Source organism: Mandrillus leucophaeus, unplaced genomic scaffold (assembly GCF_000951045.1).
Source record: "Mandrillus leucophaeus isolate KB7577 unplaced genomic scaffold, Mleu.le_1.0 Scaffold560, whole genome shotgun sequence".
In the NCBI taxonomy this organism is placed as follows: domain Eukaryota; kingdom Metazoa; phylum Chordata; class Mammalia; order Primates; family Cercopithecidae; genus Mandrillus; species Mandrillus leucophaeus.
In genome coordinates, this window is record NW_012106031.1 from 451838 (window position 1) to 464945 (window position 13108).

Below are 13108 nucleotides of genomic sequence, written 5' to 3' on the forward strand. Positions count from 1 at the left end.
CCACTCTAGTTTTAGAACATGTTTCTGGTCAGCAGTGACAGGGGTTAGAGATACTCAGGTGAAAATATTATTTTCTTATTGAGAAGTTCTTTATGTTATAAAGTGAAATAGATTATCTGGGTAACATTTTATTAATAACTTGGACAGTTATTAATATCCCCATGTGCAAGAGCCAGTGAATGGACTATGGGTACAGAATTAAACTCTATAATATAATTATGTGTTACTCCCTAAAAGTCAGTGGTGATTCTAGTGTTTGTGAACACTGGAATGTATTGATAGTAGAGACATACAAGTCTGCCAGAAGGTTTGTTTCTGTTTATGTGATGTGGATGTAGTTCCTGGGCATCAGAATTGGAGGGATGATGAGAAAGCAAAGGAATTTTATTTCTCATTCTGTTCTTCTTCCTGGGAATGGTCTGAGGTCTGAAATTGTCCCTCTTTGCAAAGGCCTCACCTTTTCTCTGCTCTTTGCTCTGGGGTACTGAGATTCTTAAATGAGGAATGCTCAGGTGGTTGCTGAGCCTATGCAGAACGGCAACAAAAGGGAGGCTGCCGTCAAAAATTCTCAACTTAAGATCTGTTTCTGGGGAGGGGATTTATTTGGAGGACCTCTTTGGAAAGGGCAGAAATTAGTAAATATCTTGAACAGTTTGTTTTCTGAATCTACATTGACAAGAAATATTTGCGTAATTTGCATCAAAAGTTTAAGATCTGCTTAAAATTTTCATTTATTTATATATTCATTCGCTTATATTGGCAATCTATAAATGTTTTCTAAATGACTAGTGGAGGAACCATAAAATGTTTTAACTTATAACATTATCAGTATCTCTCAGACTTCTTCTACATGAAGTCTAAATTTCTCTGCTTGATTTTCAAGTCATTCAGCACCTAGAAGTGCCCTACCTAAGCAGACCTATTTCTTTAACTTTCTCAAAACTTGCTGTCTTTAGATAAGCTTATCTCTATGTAACTTTGTTCTTTCCATGTAGTCACTCAATATTCCAGTTCACAAGGCTCTATGTCAAGGACTCTGTTTTGTCAAATACTGAATTCCCAGTGTTTAGCACAGTTCCTAGTAGTGTTCAGCTAATAATATTCATTGAGTGAAAGAAAGGAAGGAATGAAGGGAAAAAAGGAAGGTGAGAGGAAGGGACTATCTGTTCTTATCTTTCTTATACTTCTCCAGACATATCCTATATTTTAAGGTTTGCTTCTCCACAAAGCCTCCTCTGAGTACCCTTGTCTTTGTTGATATCTCAAACATAGACCTAAAAATTTAACATTATTTACAAACTTTCTTGGTTTCTTGGTTTTACAGTTTTATGTGTACTGTTGTTTCAATTTGGTATAAGCTTCTTGAAGATGAAAAGGATCATATATCTGTACTTTTTTGTGTTTTACTTTGACCTTTATTCACCATTTAGTATCCTACATGCCTCCTTCTTGGCAACCTTTGTGTTAAGGATGGGCAAATCAACAGTACCTTGCATAAAGCTAAGCACATAGTGTGTGTTCAATAAAATTTTGTTATTTATAAAATGTGTGAAATAACAAAACAGTAGTAATTCAGTTTTCATGTAGTGAAGATAAAACTTTTTTCTTTTACTAATGTTCTTCAGTTTTTTTTTCCAGGGAAGGAAACTGAAAAGGCCAAGGAACGATACGATAAAGCGACAATGAAACTTCATATGTTGCACAATCAGTATGTATTGGCATTGAAAGGGGCACAGCTCCATCAGAATCAGTATTATGATATCACACTTCCCCTGCTTCTGGACTCCTTACAAAAGATGCAAGAAGAAATGATAAAAGCACTGTAAGATACATTTTCTTTTTATCATAAAATGCCTTCACAAAATGATTTCTACATATTTTCTCTCTAGTTTAGGTGTTGTTTCGTAAGTTTTATTATTGACCCAGTCCAATGGGTATTTCAGACCTTGAATCTTCTTGATTTTCACTTTTGACGTCCCTTCAGTTTGGGCTTATCCCCTAAACCTTCTAGCTGGCTTCCAAAATGGTCCTTCTTTTGTATGTTTTTGTTTTGTTCCCTTAGCTGGAAATTTAAATGAAAAAAAAAATTATAAGGTGAAAAGTGTTTGAAAGTGAATATCTGCCTCCAGAGAGTTGGGTATTTAAATCTTGAACAACTGAAAAGGCTCAAGGAAGAGATTTTTTTGAAGGTTTATTTGTCAGCTTCTTGTTCTTTCTTCTGTATAAGATTAAAATCAACAAATGTTTACTGAAGTTTTACATATGCAAAACACATTACCTGATGCTTAGGGATATAGAGATGAGCAGGCCACAGTTCTTACCTTCCCGATCTAACAATATACTTTAATTAGTAAGTCAAATGCATACATGTTTATCATACACACTGATACAAAATGACAGAAAAAAAAAGTCATCCTTTGGTAGACCCTATCTCCTTGCTTAGTTGTTTTAGTGCCTTCCAAATGACTAAATTCAATTTTCTTTCACTGAAAATTGCGTAGGGTAATTCTTCAATGTTAGAGTTGCTGTGAACTATGTGTGGGGTTGAAGAATGGTGTAGTAATGAAAGAGAATTAGAAAAGAAGTAAATGGTTGGTTATCTCTCAGGTGGAGATAAAGTTCACAAATAAGTAGTGAAGTATGAGAAAAGGAACTTGGGCCAGTTTAATGCAGGTTCTTGCATTGTAGTTACTTTATCTGTAATTACATAAATTAGCACATAAGCTCTTAGGTTTAGCATATTTTGAAATGTAAATTGGTGTGAAAAATTATTATGAGCATTTTTCAGGTTATGGTGCAAGAGGAAGCCTGTATATTACATAAATTAACCCATTTATGCCAGAGGTTGCAAATTTTTTTGTGTGAACATTTTTTGTGTGTGAAAAATCCGACCTTAGCAATAACCTTGAGCAGTAGGATATAAATAACTCCCATAAGCTTAGCATTCCAACAATGGAACACTAGTCATAAATGGGTTAATAAATGCCAAAGTAACTGTTAAAGGTAAAATGATAACTTTTAAAACAAAACATTTCATTTATACACTACATTGCACTTTGCAAAGCAGTTTCATGTGCATTTGCTCACTTGTTCCTTACAGTATCCTGTAGAGTGAGGAAGTACAGGTTATATCCAGGGTTTATCTTTGACAGACAAGTGAGAATGGACCCAGAATCACAAAGCTAAGAGGTGGCAGATCTGAAACTTGAAGCTTGAAGTCTTCTGACTAACCCTGCACTCTCTGTGAGAGGAATGTAGTGATTTGAAGAATGTACCCTTAAAATTCCTGTGTACCCAGAATCTCAGAATGTGACCTTATTTGGAAATAGGGTCTTTGCAGATGTAATTAGTCAAGGATCTCAAGATGAAATCATTCTGGATTTAGAGTAGACCCTAAATCCAATGACTGGAGTCCTTGTAAGAAGATGAGGGGAAGGACACAGAGAGACACACAGAAGGCCTTGTGAAGACAGAGGCAGAGATTGGCATTGTTTTCTTTGAAGGGCTCCCTGGTGCCATAACAGATTTAGTACAACTAGCTATCACTGTGTTAGATTATTCTGTTTACATACAAATATTTCAGGTTAGGGATAATATTTCTTGGGCTATTGACTTCCACAGCCTCTGAAATTAGAAGAGCAAATTTGTCTTTGCTGCCTTCCAGACTCTGCTTGACTTTTACTTCTCTTTGTGTGAAAATAAAGATAATTAGATAGTATATACTTGTGTGTAGGTAAGACTAAATTTTAGGTGATCCTCCATATTCACATAAGATAAAGTGTTTTTAGTTAATTTGAATATGTAAACTTTTTAGTGTTGATAAAATAGTGAAATGTCTACTTAAATATTTGATTCATAAATTTACTTATCTCTAAAGTACGTACTATAGATTTAGAAATATTTCCTTTCCTACTTCCATTTATTAATAGACATTTTTAAACTGTTCACATGAATTTTCAAGAATAGTATCTTCATCATCACTGGAATATTTTTTTGAGACATATAATAGTTTCCCATGGTATGTTATTTATACTTTGTAATATATTATTTTAGATTTAGAATTTAAAAATTCCAAGCATGATTATATCACCTCCATTGAATCTCATGGAACATTCATGTAATATTAGGAGATTTTTTTCATTTTTCCTCCCCATTTGTATTAAAGGTGAGTGTTAATGATCTCCACTGTCTTGCTTTAAAAGAATTATTTAGATAGGCTCATCTACATGAACAACATTCAGTACTTTTACCTATGAGATTATAATCCCAGAGATATTAACTAAATCTGTATTAAATTTTTCTGCCTCCCCTTTTCTTTAAATTGTGTCTGTCAGGTGATTTCTCTAATTATTTGAAACTAGCATTGCCTGAAACAGTTTAAATCTCATTTTATTAACCTAAATGATATTTTCCTATTTAAAATAAAGTAATTGAGAGAATACCTCACAATAAGGGAGCTTGTGAGGATTAGTTTTTTGTAAGTAATTATTGTGGAAAAGAAAAACAAACCATACTTTATATTTATTTCAGCATATGCAGGATAAGCTTGTCTGTCTACACTTGTTGTTGACAGTGACCTATGGCATATTTCTACAGTATATCATTTTTAAGTAGGAAACTGGTCTTTGCGATGGAATAGTTTTTTCCCTTTTGCATTTATTAGACCAGGCTAATAATTTTGATGACATTTTTGCTACCGATTGGAGGTCAAGAGAAGAAATGTAGATGTCTTTCAAGGTATAGAACCAGTTCAACTAAGTATACAGAAAAGAGCAGAGGCCCAGAGAAGCAGGGAAGAACCAGACAGGTAAGAGCATGTGAGGAAGTAGCAGACACTGGAAAGGAACATTAAAGAGTCAGGAGTTGATCAGAGTTCCATGTTATACAACCCAAAATTTATATGAGAATATTTAGACACAGAAAGTTATCAACTCTGGCCCTACATTTTGGACGTATCACATACATGCTTGAAAAAGTAATGCCTTATTCTAGATCATTTGTAATTATTGTATGATAACAAATATAAATTGCTAATCTGTACATTTATATAATCCCCCCACTTTCCTCTCCAGGTATGAAATAAGGTGTACAGGAAACAAGCATCTGTACATTTTGATGTTACATTTCTTATGCTTATTGTTCTGAATCCTTTTTGAGACGGTATTTCTCTTGATAAAACTTTAAAATGCTGCAAAATTTTATTTTTGTTTTCAGCAAAGGTATATTTGATGAATACAGCCAGATAACCAGTCTTGTCACAGAGGAGATAGTGAATGTCCATAAAGAGATTCAAATGTCGGTTGAACAGATAGATCCTAGTACAGAATACAATAATTTCATAGATGTTCACAGGTATGACATGTTTATTCCTCTTTAAGGATTTATGACAGTATTATTTTTCATTCATATAATAGTTAACCACAGATAAAAATAAGAAATATTTAAGATCTTATTAAGACATATAATATTTCAGATTAATTTGCTTTTAATTTTAAAAGTTCTTTGTCAATGATAACTATATAATGTATAGTTTTTTATATGTAAAAATATGTTTGTTGTTAATCCATATTTAATCCATGCTGAAATCCATATTCAATCCATGAAATTATGTTTTCTTTTTAACACTTATATAATAGTACCATAACTTTATAGGTGTATTAAACTTTATGATGCACCAAATACTTTTCCATGGCATCTTATTTTATACTTACTACAATTGTGACAGGAATAAAGCAGGTTAATACCTGAATTCTGCAAAAAAGGAAACTAAGTCTCAAGTTATACAATTTTGAAACCCAGGATTTAGTTGTGATTTATACTATCTGTGTTTACTTTGTTAACATAATTTTGGATAAAAACAAATATTCTGCCTTTGGTGTATATGAAGATGTATTATGATACTGTATTTACAATGACCAAAATTATTTGGCATGCTTTACTAGAACAACGGCTGATAAAGAACAAGAAATAGAGTTTGATACTTCCTTATTGGAAGAAAATGAAAATCTTCAGGCAAATGAGATCATGTGGAATAATTTAACAGCAGAAAGTTTGCAAGTAATGTAAGTATTTACAAAATATGAACAGCTTAAATACTAGTATTATTATTGCTTTATAGTTGTACTCTATCAGATTTAAAATTTCAATTGTTTTTACAAGTAATGAAAAGTAAATTTTGGGGGTCAGAGTGACATGTTTTGAGAAATATGTTAATTTTACTCATTTTCATCACCACTTTTGGTAATTCTGAATATCAAAGTTCTGTGTGATGTTACATTCATTTGCCCAATTGTTGCTAGTATTTGACATTAGAATAATGCTTTATGCTTTTCCAAATTTATATATATTTTTAAATCTCATTTTATCCTCTCAATTTATTGGAAGAACCATTTTGGAAATTAGGTTGTTTACTGTTAGAGATAAGAGAGTTATTGATGTCAGAGCACTTAGTACAAAAAATTGACTTTTAATTGAATTATTATTTTCTCTTGAAGCAGGGATGTCTTCTGTTATAGGCTATTAAATCAGTTCCGTCTTCACTTTGTTGTTTTTGTTGCATAAAATATTAAAGGAATTTTGAGAAATCTCAATGTGTTTTTAGTTCTTTTCGAACATTAAAAGCAATTAGTAGTACATTTTTGAATTTAGAAAACATAAGGTGCTCTACTTCTAAATATTTAACCTATCTCCTGATTTTGTTTGGGAGCAACACAAGGAAATATATTTATTAACAAACATTGCATGTGTTTTTCTTTATGCCGGATTCACAGCTATAAGTGATTATGCACTCATTGCTCCTCAATGTTAGACATGTTATATCGTATCACCTGTTGGAATTTTACCTGAAATGGCTCAGCCAAATGTCCCTACTAATATAATTAAACAATCTTCTTTCTGTTGTTCAGTAACATGGTAGTGGTACAGGTAATTAGCTAAGGTGGGAAACTCAGACTGGCTCTTGGAAAGGGTTTTGGAATCTTTTTTTTTTTAATTTTATTTCATCTTTTTTTTTGAGATGAAGTCTCACTTTGTTGCCTAGGCTGGAGTGCAGTAGTGCGATCTCGACTCACTGCAACCTCTGCCTCCCAGTTCAAACGATTCTCAGGCCTCAGCCTCCCGAGTCTCTGGGATTACAGGCATGTGCCACCATGCCTGGCTAATTTTTGTGTTTTTTGTAGAGATGGGGTTTGCCCTGCTGGCCAGGCTGATCTCAAATTCCTGACTTCAAGTGATTCACTTGCCTCGGCCTGCCAGAGTCCTGGGATTATAGGCGTGAGCCACTGTGCCCAGCCAGGTGTTTGGAATCTTTAAAGCTGGCTAGATAGGATTGAAGAAACTAACAAATATTTGTCCACGAATCATGTGTACAAGATGAAGGCTTAATAATTATGGTATACTGACTACTGATGAGAGCAGTGGAGGCATGGGAGTACCCTGCATTACAGAGTTTTCCCTAGCAGCCTTATTGGGATTTTTGAAGCTATTCCTAAGTTTTTTATGCCCTACACAGGAGTCGCACTTTGACTAGGTTTCTGACCATTGATATTTAAAATGTCAGCTATCTCTAAACCAGTAGTCCTTGCCCTGGGTGATTTTACACTCCAGGGGACATTTGACAGTATCTGGAGACATTAGCTATAGATGCTGCTAAACATTCTACAGTGCACAGGACAGCCTCCCAAACAAAGAATTACCTAGTGAAAATATCAGTAGTGTTGAGGTTGAGAGACTCTGCTCTAAACAATAGAGTTGAATGTATGGTACAAAATAGATAGCAGAGTTTCTCAATTCCTGTGCAGTGAGACATTCCGTTTCTCAATTCACGTGCTGCTGGTGAAGGAATATGACATAGATTATTCCTGTTTTTTTGTGTTATATTGCTCCCAAATAACTCACTAATTTATTCATCCAGTATATTTACTATATATCTAAGGTTGTAAGGGTTAATACCTTCAAGGAGGTTACACTGAAATTGATTAATATGTTTTAATAAACACCAAAAAGAGTGAGTATGTAGATACTGGAATATAATGCGGTAAAATTAAAAATAGCTACCTGTTATAAGCTTATATAAAATTAGAGATTTTGTGACCAAAGAAGAATTTGTTTTATAGCTTTCTAGGGTATAATGAGAGCAAAATTAGTTATGCTCATAAATCATTGTTTCTTAATTATAGTGGTGAAGCAGTAAACAAAAATGCAATAAATTAAAGGTAATAAATCTTTGATAATGTGATAGAAGTTTTAATTGCTCACATTTTACTGAGATAAAACTTTAGTTACATTTCATTGAACAGTATCTGTATTTAGGGTATGAGTTTAAGATTAGGGTTTCTTCAAGAATTTTATTCCCAGAGAATTATTCAGTATCTCTGTTGGCACTTTCAAATAAATATAAGGTAATTCCGTTAAAACTGTATGTATTTTTTGAATGTAATATAAGACTTAGGAAAATCTTTCTTCCTTTTTTTTTTTTTTTAACTTAGTAGTGCTTTAAGTTAAACATCTTTTCTTTCCTGAAGGCATTAATATTGTTAATTTAGTTGTTGATTGTATTGTAATATTATTCTAATAGACGTGAAAGAAACAAATGAACAGTTAGTTCCTGGAAAAAGAAATACAAATTACCAATAGTACTTGAAAAAGATATTCTTCATTGGCAATTAAATATAAATTAAAAAGAATTAGGCTATTTCACTTACCAGATTAGCAAAGATTAAATAATTGGATAATACTCAGTGTTATATAACATACAGAACATACAGATATATAAGCACTCTTATAGCATATCTTTACATATGTAAGTTGGTGTATAATTTGGCAAATTATGTTTGTGAAACTGGACAGATTACTTATCCCCTCTGTTATGGAAATCTAACACTATGACATGTACCTGATAAAGTTACCACTTTTACCCATCTGAATATGTACCACGAAGCATTTTATTGTAGTCTCATTATTTATATATCAACAATATTTATCAAGGTCTAAATACATAGGAGAGTTAAACTCAATTATTTGTAGGATTATCTCCTATTTATAGGAAAAATTTTTGAATGGTGTCTTACCATGTGGTCAAAGGCTGTTTCTCAGCTTCAGGTAACTTCTAGTACTAGGCACCTGAGGCTGTGCACTTCCCATCACACATGCATTTAGGCTACATTATTTTTGGGCTTAAATCTGAGGTTGCTTTCTTTGTTTCTATTACATATAACATAATCTCTCTCCTTCCCTACCAACACCTGTCTCCCATCTGCCTCTTTTTTTTGCATCTACCTTCTTTGCCAAATGCTGAAAGGGTTTTTGCGCTTAATTTATTTTTAATCATCTATTTATTAAAATTATATATGCAAATATTTCATCTCATCTAGTTACTATTTAAATGAATAATTTGGGACTCAGTAATTTTAGTTTATCAAATTACTTGAAAAATTAAAGTCTATACAATTTTGAATTGTATAAAGTCTATACAATTTTGAATTGTATAAAGTCTATACAATTTAGAAGAATATATTTAAGTGTCTGTTTTGTGCTTTTTGTCATTATGGACAGATGAGTCGTCTAATGGTGACCTATTGCAAACTTAAATGGAGTTTTGAATCAACACGTCAGTAGGCGAAGTATGACAAATTAAAGATAGCAGGTTATTCCAAAATAATATAAGCATTAACTTGTCTGCAAAAGAAGGAATTTTGATTAATTTTAATAAAATGGTAAAGAATTAAGGTCCTATTTAGTTATTTTGTTGACTCTGTTTTCTGATTTCAAATGAGGTCTCTTTATTATAAGTTGTTATTGCCTGTCAGTAGTAGATATATTTGAATATCATGATTATGTGAAATGTATAGTCTTATATTCTAAAGCAAAATCTAGTCTCAGGCCTTAGGATTTCAAGTACATTTAAAAAAATTTAAAATCAGAACATATTTAGCTTTTCTAATAGAATATAAATAGGATCTCTTAATTGAAGAATGGTAATTCTCTATGTGGAAAAGTCATTCTCTTGGTTCTTATAGGGCATGAGTCAGCAAACTATAGCCCATGAGGCAAATCCAGCTAGTTGCCTATTTTTGTGCAGCCCATGAGCTAAGAATGCTGTTTGCATTTTAAATGGTTGGAAAAAAATCAAAGGAAGAATTATATTTTGTGACAAACAAAAATTATGTGATGTTTACATATCAGAGTACATAAATAAAGTTTTATTGGAACACAGCCATGCTCATTCATTTACCTGCTGTCTGTGAGTGATTTCCTGCTACAGTGGCAGAGCCAGGCAGTTGTGACAGAGACCATATGTGGCACACTCATCACTTCACACTGCTGCTTGGCACTATACAAATCACAGTGACACAGTTATAACTCGACAGCATTTCGAGTGCCACACATATCAGTGTACTGTGGCATCTTATTTTTATTATCAGTTCATGCCTGTAGTGTCAAAAGAAGAAGAGGAAATGGATTTAAAATGTGGCACTTTTAAGGCACAGCAGAGTGTGGATTATTTTGTTATTGAATTCGATAAAGAAACATTGTGTTTATTATGCCATTGCACCACGCCTGCTAAGCACTGAATATACTTAATTAAAATCTTATGCTCATGGATTGATATTGGTATTTGGCAGTACCGGTCTATGTACTGTACAAATATGAAAGACTTAAAATCTTATTAAATGTCTGCATTAATAGGTGAACATTTACAGTTGATTTTGATTGTAAACACTAACTTTGAACTGCAGTGATAGGGGAAGTATTATGGCCATCAAAAGATTTTCATTCTTCTCATTAGGAGATTGGCATTACAATAACATGTACCCAATTATTACTATATTTTGAATTTGCCAACAAAATATTTGTGAATATTTGTTTTCTCTTTTGTTATATAAATACCTATATACTATGCTTGATTTTGCCTCTTGATGGCAAAGTCTAAAATACTTGCTCTCTGTACTTTTATCAGAAAATGGTTGCTGACTCCTGTTATAGAGGATGATATCAGTTTAACCCATCCAACTCTCTGAATCAACCTTGTACTGAATGGGGTGTCAAATACTCCACTACTCCTTCATCTCTTACATAGAACCTTGCTTTTACCAAATCTGTTTTGGGCTGTTCTTGTTTACAGTATTAGCTCAAGTTTGATCTCTGGTTGAACATATACAATATTAGAATTTTCTCAGGCTGAGTTAGGGGAATACTTTAGGAGTGAGTTGGAAAGATTTGGAAAAATGTAAAATATTGAAGTCAGGTGACATGTTGGAAGGACTGTTTGATTAAGGGAAACAAAGTTGTAGGGAAGAAAGCAGATGGATTTTTTGGATTGGAGGTGGAGTAAGTGGGTATTAGGAGGTGACTATAACAGAAACTTGTAACTTTTGCTTGGTTGTAGAAGCCGTCTTCTGTTTACTCTTGAGAAAAGCTCATAAAGATTTGTGTCACGGTATAGAATGTCATCCATAAAAATCCTATGCTCTTGCAATTATATTTTAAGAAAGAGATGGCAAGAAATAGTTTATATTTTCAATTTATGTTGCAGCAATAGAGAAAAAGAGATGTCAGAAAAGTTACCTCAGGCAACTATAAATTCCATTTTTTAAATTAACTCAAATATCACACTTAAAGTTACAGCATTGCAAATTTCATTTAAGAAATAGAAGTTAAGATGAATTGTTTGTGAAGTCATAATTTTTTTGGAAGTTGGAAGTTTGGTCCCTTTAAGAGTGTTGTAAGATTTAGATCGTGACATCCAATGATTATGATATAAAAAGTGTTGGATAAGTGTTAGAAACTTTTTATTATCCATAAAAAAGGTTTTAGGACTTTGTATCTTTTTTTTTTTTTTTTTTTAGATGGTGTCTTGGTCTCTCACCCAGGCTGGAGTGCAGTGGTGCAATCTCTGCTCACCACAACCTCCGCCTCCCACTTTCAAGTGATTTTCCTGCCTCAGCTTTCTGAGTAGTTGGGACTATGGGCGTGCACCACCACGCTTGGCTAATTTTTTGTATTTTTAGTAGAGATGAGGTTTCACCATGTTGACCAGGCTGGTCTCGAACTACTGACATCAAGTGATCCACCCGCTGCAGCCTCCCAAAGTGCTGTGATTACAGGCGTGAGCCAATGTGCTGGGCTGCCTTTGTATCGTTTAATACAATTAAATCTTTAAAAATTACCTAACTAAAGCATGCAGATGATAAAATCTGTAAAATCTTACAAAAGGGTATACAATAAAAATTAAAATTTTCCTTTCTTCTTTTTGTTGATCACCATCACTACCTTCCAGGTTTAACTCATGAAAAAAGTGTATGTATTTTTCTAGAATGTGTATACAAGCATATACATGTGTATGAATTGTTTTCTTCTGTGTAAGTAGGAATTATTTTATGCATATTCCTTTGTGTCATCCTCTTTTTAAACATGTATTAAATCTTCTTAACGTGTATAGTGTTTTACTACTTGTATGTAACGTAATTTCTTTAGTTTTGTTATTTATTGATGGGCATTTAGGTTATTTCCAGTTTTTTCCATTGCCAGAGTTGGTGCTAGGTTTTGTGGGACTCCAAGCTTATAAAATTGGAGTGTAGGGAGCATCTTTAAGAAAATCTATACAAACTTACAAATACAAAATTAAGTATAGAGTCTTGGAAGGGATCATGCAAGTGAGGCACCTGAGAATTAAGCATCATTAGCATCACGATACATTTACCTTCGTTTATTGTGATTATACAATAAACATTCTTGTATTTACATCTTTGTACACTTTCTAAAGCGTATATGTAGGATAAATTCTAGAATGCGTAATTACTAAGACAGGATATTAGTTGCTAAGGGTGTGGATTTAGGATTTAAGCTGCCTGGGCTCTATTATCAGCTTTTCCCACTTACCAGCTCTGTGACCTTGGACAAGAGCCTTAACCTCTCTGCCTCAGTTTTTCATATGTAAATGGAGATCATAAGGGTGTTGTAAGAATTATATAAATTTAAGTGCTTATTTATAGAGTACTTAAAACTATGCGTGGTACTCAATAAATGTTAAGTATTATGTCATTTTGTGAATTTTTTCCAGGCAGAGTCATTTTATGACTTTTAACTGCTTTGCATTATAATATTATAA

At 33.0% G+C, this 13108-nt stretch overlaps 1 protein-coding gene across 1 annotated transcript in view; it reads left to right on the forward strand.

Moving 5' to 3' along the window:
• Window positions 1-13108, forward strand: part of FER (fer (fps/fes related) tyrosine kinase) — a 498838-nt gene that overhangs the window by 125873 nt on the left and 359857 nt on the right. The window contains exons 6-8 of the mRNA XM_011998204.1: window positions 1639-1822; window positions 5215-5352; window positions 5943-6062. Of these exons, the coding sequence (XP_011853594.1) occupies window positions 1639-1822; window positions 5215-5352; window positions 5943-6062 (442 nt within the window). The remainder of the gene's footprint in view (window positions 1-1638; window positions 1823-5214; window positions 5353-5942; window positions 6063-13108) is intronic.